This window comes from Sceloporus occidentalis, unplaced genomic scaffold (genome assembly GCF_023333645.1).
Source record: "Sceloporus occidentalis isolate IW3139 unplaced genomic scaffold, rSceOcc1.0.p SCAF_344, whole genome shotgun sequence".
NCBI lineage: Eukaryota > Metazoa > Chordata > Lepidosauria > Squamata > Phrynosomatidae > Sceloporus > Sceloporus occidentalis.
The window spans coordinates 2,468-27,531 of NW_028317324.1; the positions used below are offsets into that span (position 1 = coordinate 2,468).

The 25,064-nt window shown below is 44.1% G+C and overlaps 1 protein-coding gene across 1 annotated transcript in view; it reads left to right on the forward strand.

Moving 5' to 3' along the window:
* Window positions 1-1,009: 1,009 nt before the first annotated feature.
* LOC149274177 (poly(ADP-ribose) glycohydrolase-like) overlaps window positions 1,010-25,064 on the forward strand; it is a gene marked incomplete at its 5' end in the record, with an annotated part of 30,448 nt that continues 6,393 nt past the window's right edge. Inside the window, 8 exons of the mRNA XM_089505729.1 lie at window positions 1,010-1,102; window positions 5,234-5,388; window positions 17,019-17,098; window positions 17,182-17,242; window positions 17,891-17,966; window positions 19,997-20,144; window positions 22,887-22,965; window positions 23,989-24,097. Coding sequence (XP_089361855.1) covers window positions 1,010-1,102; window positions 5,234-5,388; window positions 17,019-17,098; window positions 17,182-17,242; window positions 17,891-17,966; window positions 19,997-20,144; window positions 22,887-22,965; window positions 23,989-24,097 — 801 coding nt within the window. The remainder of the gene's footprint in view (window positions 1,103-5,233; window positions 5,389-17,018; window positions 17,099-17,181; window positions 17,243-17,890; window positions 17,967-19,996; window positions 20,145-22,886; window positions 22,966-23,988; window positions 24,098-25,064) is intronic.

Genomic DNA, 25,064 nt, shown 5'->3' on the forward strand with positions numbered 1-25,064 from the left:
ATAAATGTCTGTAATCCCCTGCCAATCTGTGGCTTTTTAATTATGCATTCTTTAAAAAAAAAAAAAAAATAATAATAAAAAAAAAAAAAATGTAATTTTATCTCTGGCAGGAAAGTGTTCCTATTGAAGTCTATGGGGGCACTTTCTGTCCGTGCGTATTAGTATAATCAGAGCATTCTCCGAGCCGGCACCGGATGTGGCTAGCGGTCAGTACCGCGTGCGAGGAGGTGAATCGGGCCGAGGTCATCTCCTGGTGGCGGGCGGGGGAAGGGGCAGCGCATATCGTCTGAACTGTCCCTTTAAATTCCGTGGCGTCCCCTCGGCTAAAATGCGCATCAGAGTGAACGCTCCAGTCGGAGCTGCGGCCGTGGCTCTAATTAAGACTTTTTGCTTAATTGGCATCGATGGATGCCTCCCCTCCTTAACGACTCGACGTACGGAATGAATTCGTTAGGCGCCCGTCCTCTTCCGAAGGGGGGGGGGGGGGGCGCGTCTCGCTAGCATTTTGCCGCCTGGAAGGCTTTTTACCAGAGCCGTCAAACGCCGACAGCTGAGTTCGGGGGCCACGGCGTACAATCTGATGAATGCCGTAACCGTCCAGCAATGCGTGATAAGCCCGCCACTCACGTGTCACTTAAAATGCAGCGTGTCGACCCCCCCCCTGACCGCACGGGGGGGGGCATCCAATCATTGGCATACAATACGTCCGTTATACGTACATTTAAATACATAAAGGGTACAGGAGGGAAACTAGAGGGTCAGACCTAATGTGGGGAAGTTTTAACGTACAGAGACAGTGGTTGATAAGTAGAGCAGCTTCCCAGCAGAGGTGGTAGAGCTAAATCCAGCGAGGGAATGTAAGACGAGACCAGCGACCGATTTAAGTTCTGAATCGCGCATGTTGTAGCTCGTTAACAGCGATAACGCCGCCTCCTGATCTGTATGTAGGATTTGCTGCCTTATTGCCCTGTTTACGCTTCACAAAGCCTTGTCTTCTGCTTCCCTGCAGGCGCTTGATGAAGACGAACAATCCCATCTCTTCGAGGTCGTTCTGCCTAAGATGGCCGCGTTGGCCCTTGAACTTCCAAATCTCTGCACGCAGGTAATCGGCGCGGCCCTCGTAATATCTCGGGGCGGGGGGGGGGCGAGGCGTCCGGGATTAATACAGATGAATAGCCGAGGCCCGCGAGTCATGGTTAGCGCTTGCTTCCCGTGAACGTTTATCGTTCTGGTGTCGCTTGCGCTGCTTACGGCTTGTAGCTGTTGGCTACGCTGTAGATTCTTGACGTTCCACTCCAGGCCCCAAGGGCCACAAGCCGGCCAGGAGTTACGCTCAAGGTGGTTTGTCTGATAATGATCAGAATATTATAGTATTCAGCTTTATTATTATTATTATTACTATTATTATTAAATATTAATAATTTTTTCCTTTACTATATTGCGTACGATATTTCAGGTCGGTGCAAAGATCCTGGCCATTGGACTACCCACTCTACTGACTCGGGCCAATGGTGAGAGGGACGCCCTTGGGTGGCAGGGATTCTCTCGCCTTCGTGACGTGTAGCAATAGCCGAGTTCGTGTATCGGGGGGCCCCCTTGCGTCGGGTCCTCCTGGTCCTCCGCCCCATGCGCAGAGTAATGTTACAGACTGCTGGGAATTATTGGTGTACTTCAAGAAGTACGAGCTTGGAGGCCTTGAGTTCACGTTGCTGCGCGGAGGCTCTGGTCAATGGATCAGCTCTTGTGGCCTTCGCGTCCTGTGACCCTCAGACATGGCGACATGATTGGGGGAGGGGGGGAATACATTTTAACCCTAAAGCGTGTTGCTTTGGGGTAAATGGGATATCGAGTCGTGCCTTGTGCGAGATGTTGCGTATGGTTATGAACGTACGCTGTGTGCGCATGAAGCCTCATGCGGCCCCTCTCCCCCCTTGCCTGTCACGGTTACAGGATCTCCTTGCTCCCTGCTTCACATACATGAGTCCCACGCAAACCCATATATTCCTTATTATCCTCTGGCTAATACGTTCGGCCCCACGTTGCCCTCCCGGTTCCCTCCTCATATCGGTCCTACCGTTTTTGAAGCCTCTTGAACGCCCGCTCTACTCGCCTGAAGTTGAAGTCCTCCCGGACCCGGTGCGTTCTGATTTTCACCCCACGTTCTCGATGGAACCCAAAGGGCCTCTCTCCCTAGTTGATGACTTCATCCTCATCCGCTGCATTCCCTCATTCGGGTAGCGGGCGGCTTATAAACCGATTTGGCTTTAACCCCCACCTCTGTGTAGATGATACTCCGATCCGTAGAACCGCAGTTCTCCGTGTAATCCCAGGCAGACTCGGCAACGTTGACCTCGGGGCTCTGTGGGGCGTCGTACCGTCACTCCCAGGACTCCTGATGGCTGTAGCAGTATGTTTGGGGTTGTGGTCATGCTGCAGTCTGACCGTGACCCCCAAACATACAACCGCAGCCATTAAGGACCATCTTCAGCGTAAAGAAGCACAAGGACAACCTGTTTTTACATACAGTGTACATGTGTCATATATGTGTATAGCTTAGTTTAGTAAATCTCTTGCATTCCTTCCTCCTGCCGCGCTAACGAAACCATATTTCACGTCCCGAAGCTTCAATGCCTCATTTCCAATTCCTACCCTCCCCCCCCCCCCCCCCCCGTTCCCTCTTTCGCGGATCTATTCCGGTGTTTGTCTGCTTGCATATTTATTCCCGCTTGATGAAATTCACGCTGTCAAATAACAATAAAAAGAGGGGAAAATCCACAAAATCAGAAAGTTCAACACTTTTTTTTTTTGTTTGTTTGTTTGTTTGTTTTTGTTCCCGTAAACAGCTTTGACGTTGGTGTAATGAAGCATGAGGCTGCCGAGATTTCGCTTGCTATATCATATCTGAAGTTTCTCCGCTATCGGTATACTCCCTGCTGCTTTCTTACTATGGTTTGGAGAGTTTACCTCTCCGTTTAGACAAATGATTCGTGAATCCAAGTTGTCCTGGTCTGGGATGAAGGAAGCCTTGCCAGTAACGCATAGGGTTAATAATAATAATAATGAAACACTCAGCACGGTCTTCCTCGCGGGTCCTACTCTTGCTGCGGTTAACCCTTTTGTACACTAAATCCAGCATTGGAAGCACTTTTTCGTAGCGCTGGGTAACTCCCAATCGCTTTTTTTGCCAGAAATACGTCTTTAACGGATGTCAGATTTTGCCCCGATTTGATCGTTTTTGCCGGGAACGCTTAATTGTCATGTGACACAACTGTAGGCACCGATAGGCTATTGTCGTCAAACCAGAAACCCACTTTTGGTAATGTTCTGGGTTTTGTGCTTAAGCATTAAGAAGAAAGGAATAAAATAGCCCCCCCCCCCCCCCATACTAGAGAGTGACATTTTATGTTAGTGGAACAGCAGCTTTAAGCAGGGTCAGACCTGAAAACCAGAGGGTGTCGTCGGCCCTGTGTAATAAGTCGGTTATAGTCCTTGATCTGGTCTTAGATTCAGGAGCCACATGCCTATCCCACGCAGGTTAAAATTCCCTCAATGTATTGCCCTCTGCCGCTTCTGCTGGGAGGCTGTTCCACTTATCTACCACCCTCTCATTAAAGTAAATTCCACCAAGCCTCTCACCGTCTGGTTTCCGATTATGACACATTTTTATATCCTGCAATCCATTTACTTTTCGCCCCCTCCTCTGAACTCTCTCCGGTGTATGAATGTCCTTCTGGAGGTGGGGGAGGGGGGGGGTCTCCAGAACCGCCCCCTTCATTAAGAACGCCCTCGGTCTGTGCTCTCCTTGTGATTTATTGCCCTCTAAATACGAGAAGCAGTTTTGTCTCTTCTCGTTACCCGAAACAGAAATCCTAAACGGGCCGAGGCCGGACCGGTAGCTAAACTGGCTTTGGATTCGATACATTGAGCCGAAACCAGCGGAGTCATTCATCAGCTGGGAAGCGCTGCCCCGTAATAGAGATAAATGGACAGCTCCCGCTTTTTCTCTGTTCTGATTAGAAAGCAGCAGCGATGCTGAATGATCCATCATTAAATATATCGATTATTTATTTTTTTCCTTCTTTTTCCCTTGTTTTCCCCCCATAAACAGCAACGCATCATCGGTAACCGGAAAACTAATTATTATTTTTATTTATTTTTTTTCTCCTCGCCGTGATGACCAATGACCCACGTTGGTTATAGATTTTATGGGCCGGTGTCTAAAATCAAGCACTTTATCTATGTTGGATGTTTTTTTAACCGTTTTTATTGGTTTGAGAGGTTTTTCTTCCCTGTACAAAGTACCACAACTTGCTGATTTCATTCATTCGCATCAAATTCTATTTTTTTTTTTTATTCTAAATAAACCCATGCAATGATGTTCACGGATAAAATAAAAAAAAAAAATATGCCATTAATATGTAATAGAAACTTCCTTTTATGTGTATACCGTGGAGAAAGGTACCTCTTCTCTGGCTATGGTTGATTATTCCTCCCCGTTGTCGCCTCTCCCCTATTGCAAAGTTGCTGGTTGTGGTTGATTGGCCCGGGCAGCCTTTGTAAGGGGCGGGAGGAGGTAGAAGATGCCACCAGGAACGGAAATTGATTCGATATTGCTGACTCTGCCACGGGATGCCACCAATCTCTGCATCCACAAGCTAAAACATTTTGCAGCGCTGAATGAAAAGCCAAGCAAACAAGTTCTGTTGTTTTTGATGAATGAAAGGAAAGCAGTAGGCCTTTCTTTAATAATAAAAAGGTGGAAATGCCAGAACCAGCCCGGGGTGGGTCGTTTTTTTTACTTTAAATGTTAGTGTGGCCTCGGACCGTGATGCGCGTGTGAATAAAACCTTAAGGTAAGTCCTTTTTGTTTTAATTTGGAGGCAGGGAGCATTAAGATTAAGAATACCGCGCCATCGCTTTTGAAATAAATTTTTACCCCGCCACAGGTTGGGTATTCGTGGCGTGGTAGGGTCTTGATTGCGCGCGATGATCTATAATTCCAAGGCCTGCTGTTATTTTTATTGATTACATATCTGCAATCTATCAAAGTAAACGCCTGTAACCAATCGCCACGGGCTTTAACGGGCTCCTGGATTTAAGAAGCGGCTCAGAGGCGCCAAGTTACTCTCCCCTCTGCACAAAATGTCATTTTGTATCTGTGTTTTTCCAAATCGCCATAAACTGATTCCTTTTTTTTTTTTTTAACATTCCGCCTCCCTCTTTGCTTTTCCAGCCCATTCCGCTGCTGAAGAAAGGAATGAATCATTCGCTGACGATGTCTCAAAAACAGATCGCTTGCCTGTTGGCCAATGCGTTCTTCTGCACCTTCCCACCGCATAATTCCAAAAGGTCGGGTTACTCCAGCTACCCAGACATCAACTTCAACAGGTACGGCGGTTACGCTCTATCTGCATGTCCAGCACTGTATATAATATAAATGTATTATATGATTTATATGATATATATTATATGATATATATTATATGATTTATATGATATATATGATATGATTTATATGATATATATGATATGATTTATATGATATATATGATATGGTTTATATGATATATATGATATGATATGTATGATATGGTTTATATGATATATATTATATATGATATGATTTATATGATATATATGATATGATTTATATGATATATATGATATGATTTATATGATATATATGATATGATATATATGATATGGTTTATATGATATATATGATATGATATATATTAGATATATATGATATGATATATATTAGATATATATGATATATATTAGATATATATGATATGATATATATTAGATATATATGATATGATATATATTAGATATATATGATATGATATATATTAGATATATATGATATGATATATATTAGATATATTATGAGATGTATTATATGATATATATCATATAAATCATATCACGTATATCATATAAATCATATAATACATATCATATAGATTATATGATATGATATATATAATATAAAGTTGCAGCTGTACCAGCAGACTCCAAAAATATTCACCTGTCTATCTTCATCTACATAAAGGTGGTATAAAGATTCCCCAGTCCCTTCCAGCTCATCGTGTAATTAGCACTTGATATTGGTAGTGTTTCTCTGGGGTGTTGATCTCCTTTTTCCGTTATGGATAACTGACCCAATCCTTTCGTATATGGAGAGGGTAGTAGATAAGCGGAACAGCCTCCCGGCACAAGTTTTGAAGGTTAATACAGTAAGCAGGGGGGTCTCCATCTCTCATCTTCCCTCTCTGATTCAGATGTCCGGCCTTGACGGAGAGAAGCGCTACAACCCCCGTCGAGGTGCCGTTCCACCAACTGCTAGCGATTCCTAGAATGGCCAAACCCGTACCAGAAATAATTCTTTAATCATGCTTCAGAGGGAGGAATAAAACGGGCAACCAATGTGCTAAACGAAACGCCACTTTTAACCCTTTCAGTGCCAGCCACGCATCTGTAGCGTAGGTGTGGCTGCCAATCGGGCTCCCGAGCCGACCCGTCAGCCATCCCTCTGGGCCCATAGGTAGTCCTGTGTGCTCAACAGAGCAGCCACTGGTTTCAGGGAACCACAGCTCCCAGCACCCTCAGCATGAATGTCGAGGCACTCTAAAGAGGGTGCTTAGCATAAGGAATTTAACCCCTTATGTGTGCCTAAACAGTGTCTCTATATTGTGTCCTGTCACGGACATGGGATGCATGTGCAGTCTACATGTATGTATAGCTACTGTTGCGATACGCTTCCACGGAGCGGTGGGAGGGGATTTTAAGAAAATGCAGTTTCCAATACTTTTATTCGTTTGGGAATTCATGGAGAGCTGGGGTTGTTTATCTTAAAGCTGGTATCTATGACAATATGTAAGTATGTGGAGTTCCCTAATTACCGTGTAAGCCGTCGATGCCCTAAATCTACAGCAAAACTCTGAAAATTAGCCCGGTATTCCAAAAATTGGCCCGACCCCGGCACTTAAAGCGTTAAATGATGATGCGCTATATGTAGTAAGAATTTGTTTGTTTTTGGTTGTTGTTTTTTGTCGTGTTACACACATATGCCTCCACACACTTTTACTTACTCTTTGGAATTTTTTGTATGTTGTGGAATATCCCATTTATTTTATTTTTTTTACTTATTTTTTGTTAACGTGATCGTCTTCTGCTCGTAGATTATTGAGTTACCATTTTCTTAGAAAACTTATAGCTCTTTCCAATATAAACACCCCCTCCCACCCCCGTCTGATTCTGTGCATTACGTGGTCATCCGTCAGAGTGATTTATTGGAGGCGGGGCTCAGGTACTCAACCGTGCTCCTTTCATAAAAACGTATTATTTATAGCTAAAGATTTCCTGGGTTTTAGTACAACTGCTTTATTTCAATGCATTAATACTATCTATGTTTTTAATTCAAATGAATATTTATTATAATATAATATTTTTTTTATATTAACCCTTTAAGGACAGTGGGCGGCCCCTAAACCCATTGAAAACCATGCAATTTGAGCCCATGTACGGGCTTTGTCATTAAGGGGTTAATATTAATGTGATATTTTGGGCTGACTTTCCCGGCTCCAACCCCACACAGGATGGCGATGCTTTACGGCGATGCTAATGAAGTCCTTTTCTCTGTAGCCTTCCTCCATTAGTCTGAGAGTCTCACTGGGTGATTAAGACTGAGACATTCTATTGTTTAGCCCTGCAGTACGATAAGGAGTCTGGGGGGCGTCTAGTAGATTGGGGCTTACATAACTGACGTCGGCCGGGGCGAAAATGTTTAATTTCCCCCATACGTGACCTCCATCTATATCATGAATCAGCCCTATAGAAAGAGACCTTGCCGACAATACCCCCCCCCCCCACAGACACCTATATTGTAAATAGTGCCCGTAATATCATTTATCCCTCCCCGAGAACCCGGTCAGGCCCAGTATCAAGAACGCCGAACGTCCCCGACGTCTGATTGTATTCTGCCGCGACCTTTTCCGCGGGACCCCCGACGCGATTCGCATTGATTGTACGGGGAGCGGACGTCTCGGGATGGATGGCCGCTTTCTTGTTGCATCCGTCTACCCATTAGAATGAAGCGGAGTGACTGACGCTCTTGTAAAAGCAGATCTGACTCACCGGGGAGGAAAAAAAAACCCATCTCTACGCTACAAGTAATTCATCGATGGCTCAATTTCCTATTAACCTGGTGTTTTTAAGAATGCTTCATTTAAACCTCTGACATTCTTGTTCCTTAGTATCGGCGGGTACGGCGTAACTGTATGGAGGCACAGGGGTAGGTGGCAGCTCGTTCTAACACTTCTCCTCCGGAAATAATAATAATAAATAATTTATACTTCAATGGACTTATCTGTGAACAAAATGTGTCGGTAGCTTGTAAGGTTTTAGCGGGAGGTTTCTGCGGGGTTCTGAAGCCGCACGTTAAGTGCTTAGAAGTGATTGGACTTGAACCGATGGGGCATCCTCGTTACCTTTATATTATGACATAGACCTGCCCAGCAGAGGGCAGTAGAGGCTTCCAGCGCATGACCACCGCTGCTAACGAGCGACAGGGCAGAGAGGCGTGGCAGGGCTTCGTCGTCTTGGTATAAAACGTTCGCTATTAAGGGGCAGCGCCAGACAAGAAATATACATCCCGTATAGAGCACTGTCGAGGGGTATATTACCGTATATAGCAATGTATACACTGCTGGGGGGGGGTTATTTCTGTATACGGTGCTGGGGGGTTATATTACCGTATACAGCGCTGGGGGTTATATTACTGTATACAGCGCTGGGGTTATATTACTGTATACAGTGCTGGGGGGGTTATATTACTGTATACAGCGCTGGGGGTTATATTACTGTATACAGCGCTGGGGGTTATATTACTGTATACAGCGCTGGGGGTTATATTACTGTATACAGCGCTGGGGGGGTTATATTACTGTATACAGCGCTGGGGGGTTATATTACTGTATACAGCGCTGGGGGTTATATTACTGTATACAGCGCTGGGGGTTATATTACTGTATACAGCGCTGGGGGTTATATTACTGTATACAGCGCTGGGGGGTTATATTACTGTATACAGCGCTGGGGGGTTATATTACTGTATACAGTACTGGGGGTTATATTACTGTATACAGCGCTGGGGGGTTATATTACTGTATACAGCGCTGGGGGTTATATTACTGTATACGGTGCTGGGGGGTTATATTACTGTATACAGCGCTGGGGGTTATATTATTGTATACAGCGCTGGGGGTTATATTACTGTATACAGCGCTGGAGGTTATATTACTGTATACAGCGCTGGGGGGTTATATTACCGTATACAGCGCTGGGGGTTATATTACTGTATACAGCGCTGGGGTTATATTACTGTATACAGTGCTGGAGGTTATATTACTGTATACAGCGCTGGGGGTTATATTGTATACAGCGCTGGGGGTTATATTATTGTATACAGCGCTGGGGGTTATTTCTGTATACGGTGCTGGGGGGTTATATTACCGTATACAGCGCTGGGGGTTATATTACTGTATACAGCGCGGGGGGTTATATTACTGTATACAGCGCGGGGGGTTATATTACTGTATACAGCGCGGGGGGTTATATTACTGTATACAGCGCTGGGGGGTTATATTACTGTATACAGCTCTGGGGGTTATATTACTGTATACAGTGCTGGGGGGTTATATTACTGTATACAGCGCTGGGGGTTATATTACTGTATACAGCGCTGGGGGTTATATTACTGTATACAGCGCTGGGGGTTATATTACTGTATACAGCGCTGGGGGGTTATATTACTGTATACAGCGCTGGGGGGTTATATTACTGTATACAGCGCTGGGGGGTTATATTACTGTATACAGCGCTGGGGGTTATATTACTGTATACAGCGCTGGGGGGTTATATTACCGTATACAGCGCTGGGGGGTTATATTACTGTATACAGTGCTGGGGGGTTATATTACTGTATACAGCGCTGGGGGTTATATTACTGTATACAGCGCTGGGGGTTATATTACTGTATACAGCGCTGGGGGGTTATATTACTGTATACAGAGCTGGGGGGTTATATTACTGTATACAGCGCGGGGGGTTATATTACTGTATACAGCGCTGGGGGTTATATTACTGTATACAGTGCTGGGGGGCTATATTACTGTATACTGCGCTGGGGGTTATATTACTGTATACAGCGCTGGGGGTTATATTACTGTATACAGCGCTGGGGGGTTATATTACTGTATACAGTGCTGGGGGGTTATATTACTGTATACAGCGCTGGGGGTTATATTACTGTATACAGCGCTGGGGGTTATATTACTGTATACAGCGCTGGGGGGTTATATTACTGTATACAGTGCTGGGGGGTTATATTACTGTATACAGCGCTGGGGGTTATATTACTGTATACAGCGCTGGGGGTTATATTACTGTATACAGCGCTGGGGGGTTATATTACTGTATACAGCGCTGGGGGGTTATATTACTGTATACAGAGCTGGGGGGTTATATTACTGTATACAGCGCGGGGGGTTATATTACTGTATACAGCGCTGGGGGTTATATTACTGTATACAGTGCTGGGGGGCTATATTACTGTATACTGCGCTGGGGGTTATATTACTGTATACAGCGCTGGGGGTTATATTACTGTATACAGCGCTGGGGGTTATGCTGAGGGAGGAAATATCCTGGATGTGTGATAGGAAAGGGGGAATGACTTACAGGGTATTCTCCATGCTCTTTCTGAATGTCGGATCCCCCGCGTGTAACACGCTGATCCCCCGCGTGCAACACGCTGATCCCCCGCGTGCAACACGCTGATCCCCCGCGTGCAACACGCTGATCCCCCGCGTGCAACACGCTCATCCCCCGCGTGCAACACGCTCACCCCCCGCGTGCAACACGCTCACCCCCCGCGTGCAACACGCTCATCCCCCGCGTGCAACACGCTCATCCCGGGCCACACGCAATGCTTTAAGGGTTGCAAAGCACAACAGTCTCCTCCGTTACTTCAGTTGAGAAACATTTTAGGGGAGATTTTTTTCCGGGGGGGGGGGGGTCTGTGCAGTCTAATTGCTGTAGCTTGAGAATAAACAGGAGGAGTCGCACGAGGACATTGATACCAATTATCCAAGATCCAAAAACACATTATACACTAATGGCCTTAAATTGGGCTAATGAGGGCCGATTGGCCTGGAATCCCGCGTGCTGCCCGCTTCTGAGTGAATTAACGCTGACAGCAGGACAGTAAAGCAAAACACGGAGTTGCTAATAGAGTTTGCAGAAAAATCTGTCTGCGAACTCCGTGCTCCGCGGCGAATGAGAAGACAAAAAGAATCCGTCCGTCGTCTGGCAGCTCGGCCTTTTTATTGCTGTATGGTAGTTGCCCTCCGTTTCCCCCAAGGTCTCCGTCCATTATCTCTTCTTCTCTTTCACTCAAACTAGCAGTCCATGTATACGTTGGGTCTCCATCATTTATCTCTTCCTCCTTCTCCCGATTTACTCGCACACTCCGATGAAGGCTCCGGGCAGCAGTCCATGTATACGTTGGGTCTCCATCATTTATCTCTCTTCCTCCTTCTCTCGATTTACTCGCACACTCCGATGAAGGCTCCGGGCAGCAGTCCATGTATACGTTGGGTCTCCATCATTTATCTCTTCCTCCTTCTCCCGATTTACTCGCACACTCCGATGAAGGCTCCGGGCAGCAGTCCATGTATACGTTGGGTCTCCATCATTTATCTCTTCCTCCTTCTCCCGATGTACTCGCACACTCCGATGAAGGCTCCGGGCAGCAGTCCTTGTATATGTTGGGTCTCCATCATTTATCTCTTCCTCCTTCTCCCCATTTACTCGCACACTCCGATGAAGGCTCCGGGCAGCAGTCCATGTATACGTTGGGTCTCCATCATTTATCTCTTCCTCCTTCTCCCCATTTACTCGCACACTCCGATGAAGGCTCCGGGCAGCAGTCCTTTTATACGTTGGGTCTCCATCATTTATCTCTTCCTCCTTCTCCCGATTTACTCGCACACTCCGATGAAGGCTCCGGGCAGCAGTCCTTGTATACGTTGGGTCTCCATCATTTATCTCTCTTCCTCCTTCTCCCGATTTACTCGCACACTCCGATGAAGGCTCCGGGCAGCAGTCCTTGTATACGTTGGGTCTCCATCATTTATCTCTTCCTCCTTCTCCCCATTTACTCGCACACTCTGATGAAGGCTCCGGGCAGCAGTCCTTTTATACGTTGGGTCTCCATCATTTATCTCTTCCTCCTTCTCCCGATTTACTCGCACACTCCGATGAAGGCTCCGGGCAGCAGTCCTTGTATACGTTGGGTCTCCATCATTTATCTCTCTTCCTCCTTCTCCCGATGTACTCGCGCACTCCGATGAAGGCTCCGGGCAGCAGTCCTTGTATACGTTGGGTCTCCATCATTTATCTCTTCCTCCTTCTCCCCATTTACTCGCACACTCTGATGAAGGCTCCGGGCAGCAGTCCTTTTATACGTTGGGTCTCCATCATTTATCTCTTCCTCCTTCTCCCGATTTACTCGCACACTCCGATGAAGGCTCCGGGCAGCAGTCCTTGTATACGTTGGGTCTCCATCATTTATCTCTCTTCCTCCTTCTCCCGATTTACTCGCACACTCCGATGAAGGCTCCGGGCAGCAGTCCATGTATACGTTGGGTCTCCATCATTTATCTCTCTTCCTCCTTCTCCCGATTTACTCGCACACTCCGATGAAGGCTCCGGGCAGCAGTCCATGTATACGTTGGGTCTCCATCATTTATCTCTCTTCCTCCTTCTCCCGATTTACTCGCACACTCCGATGAAGGCTCCGGGCAGCAGTCCTTGTATACGTTGGGTCTCCATCATTTATCTCTTCCTCCTTCTCCCCATTTACTCGCACACTCTGATGAAGGCTCCGGGCAGCAGTCCTTTTATACGTTGGGTCTCCATCATTTATCTCTTCCTCCTTCTCCCGATTTACTCGCACACTCCGATGAAGGCTCCGGGCAGCAGTCCTTGTATACGTTGGGTCTCCATCATTTATCTCTCTTCCTCCTTCTCCCGATTTACTCGCACACTCCGATGAAGGCTCCGGGCAGCAGTCCTTGTATACGTTGGGTCTCCATCATTTATCTCTCTTCCTCCTTCTCCCGATTTACTCGCACACTCCGATGAAGGCTCCGGGCAGCAGTCCTTGTATACGATGGGTCTCCATCATTTATCTCTTCCTCCTTCTCCCGATTTACTCGCACATTCCGATGAAGGCTCCGGGCAGCAGTCCATGTATACGTTGGGTCTCCATCATTTATCTCTCTTCCTCCTTCTCCCGATTTACTCGCACACTCCGATGAAGGCTCCGGGCAGCAGTCCATGTATACGTTGGGTCTCCATCATTTATCTCTCTTCCTCCTTCTCCCGATTTACTCGCACACTCCGATGAAGGCTCCGGGCAGCAGTCCTTGTATACGTTGGGTCTCCATCATTTATCTCTTCCTCCTTCTCCCCATTTACTCGCACACTCTGATGAAGGCTCCGGGCAGCAGTCCTTTTATACGTTGGGTCTCCATCATTTATCTCTTCCTCCTTCTCCCGATTTACTCGCACACTGCGATGAAGGCTCCGGGCAGCAGTCCTTGTATACGTTGGGTCTCCATCATTTATCTCTCTTCCTCCTTCTCCCGATGTACTCGCGCACTCCAATGAAGGCTCCGGGCAGCAGTCCTTGTATACGTTGGGTCTCCATCATTTATCTCTTCCTCCTTCTCCCCATTTACTCGCACACTCTGATGAAGGCTCCGGGCAGCAGTCCTTTTATACGTTGGGTCTCCATCATTTATCTCTTCCTCCTTCTCCCGATTTACTCGCACACTCCGATGAAGGCTCCGGGCAGCAGTCCTTGTATACGTTGGGTCTCCATCATTTATCTCTCTTCCTCCTTCTCCCGATTTACTCGCACACTCCGATGAAGGCTCCGGGCAGCAGTCCTTGTATACGATGGGTCTCCATCATTTATCTCTTCCTCCTTCTCCCGATTTACTCGCACACTCCGATGAAGGCTCCGGGCAGCAGTCCATGTATACGATGGGTCTCTATCCTTCCTCCTCACCTTCTCCTTGACTTACAATTTTCAGTGAAAGCTTTGGTTGTCGGTAGCAATCCTTGTATTTCGGGAATTAACAAATTTGGTTCGGATATTGGAGTCGGCCCAAACTTTTTTTTTTTCTTCACCAATGGTTTTATTTTCATTTATTTACCCCCTGGTCTACAGTTAAAGGATCTTTATTGGAGCAAAGCGACCTAAAACACACCTTTCTTCGGTGCCGCACCACTTAATACAGTAATTCAGGTAACCCCTAAATGGAAGGGGTATTTTACACCATAAAGACTCAAGCTTGTATGTTTAACTATTAGTATTACGCGCACACACACTAACACCTGAACACACACTATATACTGACATACACGGTAATGTTAAAGCCATACTGTCACAAACACAACACCATACGCGCTAACGCTACACACTTATACACACACACTATCCAATAACACACACACACTTGCTAACACTATACAAATATGTATAAATACACACTTTAGCACTATGGACACAGACACACTGAATCTGGCACTACAATACAGTAGACATACAGACTTCAATACACGCACACACTGACTCTGGCACTGTACACGTACACACACTCTGACTCTGAGCGCAGTATACACTCACATACAGCACTCCCTTTCACCTTGTGGCGGCCTGCCACGCTGCTGCATATCTTCTGCTATAGTGAACTCGGCACCCTACGCGTTTCTGGGGGGGGCCGTGACGTGCGTTACGTGACCCCGCTGGGCGGGGTGTAGGGTGCCGGATTCACGGTGGCAGCTCTGGCCAGTTTTTACCCCCCCCTTGTCCCGCAAAGCCCTGGGGGCCAGGAGGTGGTTTCAAGTCGCCATGGCGACCTGGCACTCCCAGGTTTGTCGAGCCCTGGTCTACATCAATTATCTTTTTTTCCCTCCTCCGGTGAAGAATTGGGTCAGCAGGTCAGCTCTTCTCTTCATGCCACAATCCGCATGCTGTACTTCCATTGCGTTAAAGTTCCCCAATTAACCATTTTTTTGACGTTGCATCAAGAAATAACGTAGTGAATCTCTAACGTTCAACAAGCAGCCGGTTTGTGTCCATTGCAGCCTCGCCAGCAAAGAATGCATATCAAAGAAATTTGAGATATATTTATTATTATTAAACTTTTTATTAAAGTACATTTTTTATATGCCTGTTTCAGCCTGTTAAAAATAAACACTTATTATAAATACTCTACCCCATCAATCGGTTAACAATAAACACTGGCCGGGTAAGTTCTCTAATCGTTGTGTAACAATAAATGGCATAAACCACGTTCGTCCTTCCTAAATATAAATATGTGTGTGTATATATATATTTTTTATAATTATTATTATTATTTTATTTTTTTTTACTTTTACTTTTTTATTATATTTTTTTTTTTTTTTTACTGTCGGAGGCTAAGCAAACCACGCACCAAATAAATAAGGAGTCACAAAAATATCTATTCCGTAGAGGATGAAGACAATCATTCTCATGGCATCTACTGGGTCAGCATTCAGCCCGACTTCTTACAAAAAGAAGAAAAGAAAAAAAAAAAAAAGAATGTCCTGAAATCTTTAATTACCGCCCCAGAACGACCGGGAAGCTGCAGACCTGCTTCTATTGTTTGTCCGTCGGATGACATTATTTCCGCACGGCGTGCCCGTTCTGTCCTCGTCTCTGCAGGCTAATGTTTCTTGTGTTGAGACTTCTATAAACTTTACCCCCGGGGGGTTGGAAGTAATGCTTTCAGCCGACCTACTCCTGCTATAAAGTGCATCTCCGTTATTTTAAAACCGGTTCCTCTGCCATCGGACATCAAGGCATTCGCGGCTGATCCTGAAGTATATACTGCATGGACAGGAGCTTTTTTTTGATGAATGCCTCCCTCCTATTTTTTTTTTTTTTTTTATTTTATTTTTTTTTTTTTTTAGTTTATTTTTTATTATTTTTTTTTTTTTAGGCTTAGGAACCGCATATGGTGTTTTTATATATTTTATCTGAAATTTTCACTTAGCGCTGATTGAAAACCATGAAAATGGCCCGGATTCTACCCCGGAGATAAATGAATCACAAGTAATTAAATAACAACAGCCTTGATTGGCTCACACATTAATTAAACCAAGATTTATTACTATTTTATTTCATTTATTTTTTTCCCAAAAAAAATTTGCCCTTTTTTCCTTCATTTTGACTAATTTTTGTCCATGGCAATCTGCATTACCAACGATGCAGAAAGACTTCTTTAAAACATCCAATCCATCCCGATGTACATGATTTTTTAATTATGCGTGGCCTTGGGCATTCAGTGCTTGAGCTCTAGTCGTGACGTAGTGAGCAGAACAGATATTGTGTTCAACGCAGGAGGATTCAAAATTTAGAATTTTGGGGAATGAAATATCCTCTTAAAAATGTTTTTTTTATTTTTAACAAAAATGGTTCTTAGATCTGTCATATCGGCCGTAATCCCACTTCTTACACCAATGCTTAAACTTTTTTAATTTAACTATAAATAAAATACTCCACGTTTTTCTGTCGCACTTTATGAAAGCTGGCATTTTGCTTTCACGTCGCCATTTAACCCGCTCTACTCCCTGTTTTGTGAATGCGATAAAAGCGATCTACCCCGAGAAGAGGAAGTACGTTTAACTTCCTGCTTGGGCCGACAGTAGAATTCTACTGCAGTCTCTGCTGGGGGATGATGGGTAACGGAGGCCAATTTGCATAAAATGACCCGGCTATGCTGTTGGCGAAGGCAGGGATGATTGATTGGCAGGATTCAATGTACAGAACATTAAAAAAGTGAATATAATTATTTTTTTAACATTTATTTTATTTTTTAATGTTTTTTTTTTTTATTTATTCATTATTATTTCAGATTATTTGAAGGAAGAAACCCAAGAAAATCTGAAAAATTGAAAACGCTCTTTTGTTACTTTCGAAGGGTTACAAATAAAAGTAAGTATAACTTTTATTTATTTTTTGCCAAGATCGTAATGAACGCATAATTAAATATTAACTCCTCCCTCTCTTAATCTCAGGTCCCACAGGCCTTGTGACATTCACGAGGCAGTGTCTTAAGAGCTTTCCGCAGTGGGAAAGGTGAGCCTTTTTTCCTTTCATAGCTGTGGCAACGTTGTTGTGAATACTTAATGTTTTTTATTGTATATTTAAAAAAAAAAAAAAAAAAAAATGTATTTAATAAAAATAAAAAAAATGAAATATTAAAAATAAAAAAGCATCAAGATGGGAAGGTAATTCTTTTGATGTAATTAAGTCATTGATTGCCCCTGATCTTTAGAAGACCAAAAGTGAGCACAGATGAATACCCATTAACCCCATCTTTTATCCCCAAAAAAGATGGGGTAAATGTCCGGTATGCCTATAATTCCCAGAATCGAGGCGCGCGTTAACACCTGACCTTATTCTCCGCAGGGTGTTCCTATGTGAAACACTCTGCAGGAAGACTGAGCCTCATCCCCTCCACATTAGTTGCTAGAGTTCTGTCCCGCAGCACAGATTGCCGGCATGGTCCGTTGGACGCCATATCTAGACCCTAGCGGCGATGCCTGCCCGTTGACGGATCGGCAAGCGATACTTGTTGACGTAAACACCGCTTGTTTACGTGTAGATCAGTGAGGCAGGCATCGTAGGATTTACTGCTGCTGTTGACTTACAAGCATTGCTTCCGTCGTATGGACAGTGTTATCATACTGGTGTTCTTGACCTCTTTTGTTTTCGATTTTGCAGATCCCCTAAAAAGTTGACTAAAATCCATGTCACCTGTGAAGGTACTATTGAAGGCAATGGGCATGGTATGCTGCAGGTGAGTCTTACATGAATATAATATTACGGTATTAAATGTCTCTCCGAAGGACGATATGGCGAATGGTGCATTGTCTTACGCCATCGCTTGCGTACCCCAGTCAGGGGTATCGTGTGATTTATCCCATATACAACTGTGTCGTTTATGCCAAACTGGTTAATTCCTCCGTGAATCGTTTCTTGCCTTCCTCTCCGTCATCTGACATTTCCCCAGGGCTGTTTGTAGTTTAGGAGTACATCGTATTCACACGTAAGTGACTGCTCTGCGTCTTTTGACAGAGCCGGATCGGTCCCTGGGACCTGTTTTTCTACTGCAGCATCTAGGCTGGTGACCCTTGGCTGAAAAGGGATGCGTGAGCGCTCCACACGGACAGCTCGGGGTCTCCTAGTTCAGCCGTTGACGAGTGATTGACGGTTGTAACTGTCCTGGCAAAGCGTTTCCGAGCAATGGAAAGCGTGACGCGAACATAAATGTCCTTCAAGACGTAGGACTTTGTTTTTTTGGGGCTTTTTTTTTTATCACTATTTATTACAGATTAGACAAGAGTAGTCAAAACTGCAGAGCTCCAATTTTGTTTCCTTTAATTTACATAAAATGCAATTATGATGAAGCTAGAAGCCACCTATTAAATTAGAAATATTTTAGTTTTGGGCAAACTGAGTGTTATGCTTAAGCTAAAATTGTAATTGACTCTCTAACCCAGGGCTCAAGAAATCCCAGGCGCCATGGCGACTCAGAATTTTGTCCTGGCGCCTAGATGTTTGTCAGCCTGTGATCGCCACTCAGAGCCCGCCCCCGAGCCTGAGATGATTCTGTAGGCTGAAACTGCGATTGCAGGAAAACCTGCAATCGCGTTTTCAGCTGCCACAGGCAGCTTCAGGAAAGGGGGTTGAGTGTTGATTGGGTCCCCACACAAGTGGAATTTAAGGGGTTAATTCCCGTTTTGTAAAGGGGCTCTGCTGCTGGTGGTCTGCCTGGAAGCCCAGGCAGACCAGCAACAGCAAAAACGAGCCCCCACAAGCCCTTTGATGACTCCTGTAGGCATGGAAGCCTACAGCAGTCATCAGAGGCTCCCCCCTGCAATGGCTGCTCTATAGACCAGCAACTGCGTCCCAGCTGCCAGAGGCAGCTTCAGGGACAGGGGAGAGGGTTCTTTGGTCTCCCCATGAGTGTGGAGAGCAGCCCCAACGCCCCCCTGCTGCCTGATCGCTCCATGAGAGCGTCAGTGCAGCGTTAACCCCTTAAGTGCCACAATTGTGTATGACACATTTGTGGCATTGCAGGGGTTAACATTTGTCCCAACAAGCTTGTAGGGACTAAATATCAGTCAATGCTGTGCTCCAATGGAACATCAGCATCGAAAGCGTTAAAAAAATAAATATATATATATATATATATATATATATATATAAATTTTGTTTTACAAAAATAAAAATAAAAACAACAAAAACCAGCACTGACCTGAAAGTCCAGGGTGCTTCCAGGTCAAACGCTGTGAGTTTAGTAAGCGGGCTGACGATGATCCGATCACTCCTAACCAACTGTTAGTTTAAAAAAAAATCCTGGCTCCTAACTTTTTTAGCTGGCGCCGAGATTCACAAAAAATTTGTCAAGCCCTGCTCTAACCTTGATTTCAAAAATAAATTATCATCCAGTTACTGGAAGTGTGCATTCGGATTTGTATGAATTTTAGATGTTAACAGAATTTGCCAATTCCTTTAATTTGTATGAATGTCTGAAAACGAGGAAGGACCCCAACGAAACAAATGAAAACGAGGCAGAGAGCTACAAATTTTCATTTGCTTCTCACCGTTACTTTAACTCTCCCTCTCATTCATGCTCTCACGCTCACTCATTCTCTCACGCTCTCAATGTCTCCCTTCCTTCTCTGCCTCTGTCTTATTTCATGCAGCTCTGCTTCTTCTCTTGCCTCTTCTTGTCTTCTTCCCGCTATTTGCTCCGAATATTTATTATAAACGTCATGTTCTGCAACATATAACATATTAACAGACATGTCGACCTCTCAACAGGTGGATTTTGCCAACCGCTACGTCGGGGGAGGCGTCATCGGCTCAGGTTTAGTTCAGGAAGAAATCCGCTTCATCATCAATCCTGAACTGATAATATCACGCCTGTTTACAGAATCCTTGGATCCCAACGAGTGCCTTATCATTACAGGTTAGTAAATACTGAAACACAGAATTTGATGGCGGATAAAGAACCATTCGGCCTGTTTTTCCCGGCTGTAAAGACTCAAACGCTTGTCGGTCGTTGGTCTCGTCTTCAGGAGCCAAATGCCTATCCAATGCATAGTTAAGTTCCCTCTTTGTATTAACCTTTACCACTTTGGATGGGAGGCTGTTCCACTTATCAACCGCCTTTTCAGTAAAGTAAAATTTGCATTCTTGTCAATGGAAGTACCAGAAGCCAATCTTACATACATTTATACTTACACACACACGTACATACATTTATACATACACACACGTACATACGTTTATACTTACACACACACGTACATGCATTTATACATACACACACACGTACATACATTTATACTTACACACACACGTACATACATTTATACATACACACACACGTACATACATTTATACTTACACACACACGTACATACATTTATACTTACACACACACGTACATACGTTTATACTTACACACACACGTACATACGTTTATACTTACACACACACGTACATACGTTTATACTTACACACACACGTACATACGTTTATACTTACACACGTACATACGTTTATACTTACACACACACGTACATACGTTTATACATACACACGTACATACGTTTATACTTACACACGTACATACATTTATACATACACACACACGTACATACATTTATACTTACACACACACGTACATACGTTTATACTTACACACACACGTACATACGTTTATACTTACACACACACGTACATACGTTTATACTTACACACACACGTACATACGTTTATACTTACACACACACGTACATACATTTATACTTACACACACACGTACATACATTTATACTTACACACACACGTACATACATTTATACATACACACACACGTACATACATTTATACATACACACACACGCACATACGTTTATACTTACACACACACACGTACATACGTTTATACTTACACACACACGTACATACGTTTATACTTACACACACACGTACATACGTTTATACTTACACACACACGTACATACGTTTATACTTGCACACACGTACATACATTTATACTTACACACTATATATATATACATACACACACATGTACATACGTTTATACTTACACACACACGTACATACATTTATACATACACACACACACATACACTCATTTACAGTCCTGTACACAGCGTCTTTGGCTTTGCCCCTTTTTGGCTTCTAAAACACCACAACTCAAAGAAGATCATCCGTAGTCTTTAAAATGCTAAAGTAATACGGGTAAAAATGAGTGTAATTAATACCTAGAAGGGTGTGTGGTGTGTGCTATGACTGTAAAAAGTTTGCTGTTTTCATCACAAATGCATGAATTTCATATTATTTTTTTTTCATTTATTTTTGGCAAACAATGGAATTTCTCCGTCATTCTGCTTGTTTTATGAGAACTTTTACCCTTTACAAAATATATTTAATCACCCAATTTCAACTGAACATAGTCTTAAAAACTGCTAAATAATTAAAAAAGAAAATACATTAAAAAAAAAAAACGGGCAAAAAGGACAAGCAAGTTCTAATTTACTGAGCGTTTTTTCTTTTTTTTTTCTTTTTCCAATCCACTTTACTTTATTAGCGCGTCTGCTAATGAATTACAACGATACGATGTTCTGTTCCATTAATGGAAACGACCATTTCATCATCCCAACTAGATGGCTGGCTGGCTTCCATCTGCCATTTCTGTCTCCCCCCCCCACCCAATAAATCACATTCCGTATGACGGCGGGGGGGCTTTGTGACTCCGCTCTAATGGACGTAACTATGCAGCTTTAATTTGCACAAGAGCTTGAGAAATTGAAATTAAATTCAATTTGTTGCAGTTCTTGCTGCATCTGCATAGCATCAGCTTTATAATGGTTATTGCAGGAGTCTTAATGTCTCTATTTTTTTATAGAATTTTATTTATATATATATATATATATATAATTTTTTTTTTTTTTTTTTTTTTTTTTTTTTCCTTTCGCCCGAGCTAATAGCTGAAGCACAATCGTTATACAGTGCTAGGAACTAGGTTTCTCGTCCTGGATTTTTTTTAACTTTTTAAAGTCTGGGTCACTTTAACACAAATGCTGATTGGCCGCTGCCCAAGGCCTTTTAGCTCTGAATGTTAATAGCGGTTTTTAATATTTAAAAAAAAAAAAAAAAAAAAGCAAGTGTATCACTACACTGGATATGCCATGTAATCTTTTCCGAAATGCGGTATTTTCCCTATTTTTTTTATTATTTTTTTTTTAACCTATTTCCACTGTTCCAAGTATATTTATTCCATACAGGTGAAAATGGTTCATTTTAATGAATGCATAACAAAATAAACAAAAATGTATTTTGCTCTGAATTAAAAATAAGCAATTTGTTGTTTGTTTTTTTTGTAAAAAAGAGAAAAATTTCATAAAAATGCGCAATTTGTTTTTTATGGTATTTTTAACCTCGCTGATGTTTGTTGTGTCTAGAATCAGCTGGCGATGTATCTTGGATTTTTGTTTTTGGCTGCAGATCAGAAACGTTAATTGACCAGTTTAATCCATATCGTTTTTTTCTTCAAAACCTTTTATTATTATTATTATTATTATTATTATTATTATTATTATTTATTTATGACTTTTGTTCCTTTAATGCTTTTGTTTCATAACGTTGATTGCGTCAATGCGTTTAAACTTTTGTGCAGGCGCCGAGCAGTACAGCGAGTACACTGGATATGCCGAGTCGTACAAATGGGCTTCGAGCCACGAGGATGAAGCCCCGCGGTAAGTCTACATGCAGGTTATCGACGGTTCAGGTGGGCCGAGCCGGTGTTGAAAACTAACTTACCTTTGGTTATCTGTGACTTCCAGGTCCCCGATGTGGTTTTAGTAGCGAACACAGAAGAATCTGTGCCAATACATCACAAAATATAGATTTACACTATTTGACAGCAGAGCCCATAAGCCTATAAGATATAAATGGAGGGTGCAGCCTATAATCGGGTTTTAGATCTTCTCGCTGCCTCCCTGCCTTCTCCGTTGACCGCTTCCGTGTCCCTTTCTCCTTTTCTCCAGCTCTGCGTCTCCTCTTGCCTCTTCTGCCTTCTTTCTTCGTTCCGTTATCGGCTCCGTTAGCCAGGTACTTCCGTGCAAGGGAGGAGCCTCGGCGCACACCCTCTGCCCTGATTGGAGGAATGTGGGGGAGGCTCCCCATGGCCTCGCCTTTTTGCAGAAGTCCTCTATTCGCGGAGAAGAAGATGAAATATTCCATCTTCTCTGAGAACTTCCACAAAAGGGCAGAGCCAAGGAGTGCCCCACGTGGACAGCCTTTCCCCCCTTTCTTCCGGTTGGGGGGGGGGAGGGTTCGCCCGGAGGCTCTCTGGGGGGCCTGGTTCACAGAGCTGATACCGAGCGAAACGAACGAAGACCATTCAACAAGAAGAGGCAAGAGAGGAGCTGAGGAAAGGAGACAAGGATGCGCAAGTGGATGCCAGGAAGGTAGGGAGCCAATGAGTGAGAAAGAGACTACTTTTCTACCCTTCTATCAATGTGTATTTAAAAGAAGATACATAGTAAATGCGTCATTGTGGGGGAGAAAGGCAGGTGGGCGCTGCCATGTTTTAAAGAGGGTATTAGTCCCCCCCACCTGGGTTCTGCTGGTCGGCCTCTTCAAGCAGCCCAGCAGATCGAAGCGTTAGATCGCTGCAGCTTCCCCATCCGATAACTCATTTCATTTATTTCTTTTTTTTAATTAGTAAATGCAAATTAACTTCGTAAACACGTTTCTTCTCCGTCTAACGAACGCAGAGACGAGTGGGAGCGGCGCTCCACGGAAATCGTTGCGATCGACGCTCTTCACTTCCGAAGCCACCTCGAGCAGTTTGCCCCGGAGAAGATCACGAGAGAGCTGAACAAGGCACGTGAGGCGCCCTTACTCGTTACGGTCTCCTTCCGACGCGACGCGAATATGTTTGGAATCTGAATTTGTCGTATTTAATAACGTAATAATCATTTAATGGTGAGTTAGTGGTTTATTCTAAACCCTAATCGATCCTCGCTCCTGCATGCTTGAAGGAAGAGGAATTGTCCTTTACCACGTCTGCTGGAAGGCTGTTCCTAATAAAGTAGCCAGTGAGTGTATGTGTATATATATATATATATATATATTATACATACATACAAGAATTTCTGGCTTGATAGTGGCCCCCGAGGGTAAGTAATGCAACCATATGCTTCAGGGAAACACTTCCCAGGGGGCTTTTTTATCAGCATTGCGGCCCCCCTTTAATCTCACTGATAGTTAAGATTCTAGCCGTGTTTTGTTATTCCTTCCCGCTAATAAATGATCCCGAGTGAGTTATGGAAAGCGCTTTACAAATCCCCTCTCCGGCGAACGTCTCGGCCAAGACAGATTTTGTTTTGAGATCTGTCGTTCCTGCGCTGACTTTGCGTAGATCAATCCTAGGAAGGAGGAAAAGAAAGCGCCGAGTCGGAGGGGAGAGCTTCGCGGGGAGCGCATTTATTTTAAAGAAGCTCTGTGACGGCTTAATTGACAGCGCAGGTTTCCCGAGCAGCGAGGCGCGTTGAATGGGCTCCGGCGCGCCCGTCGCTCGTCTCGCTCCCAGGTGACGTCTGCACTTTTATCCCGATTAGTTGTGGTTGGGAAACGGATTGCCTTGTCTCGCGACGGAGTTAACAAGGCTCCCGGCCCGTTCGTTGTGTTGCTTTCTGCGTGAATAACGGTCCCGTCTTTATTGATGACGTCGTCGGGGAGCGGTGTCATTACACGTTTGTGCGATGAAGTCCTTGCGGCCGGACTTTCCACGTTTCAGGAGCTCTGATTCACTGGCTGGGTCGAGCGCTGCTGTGTATTGACCCAGGGC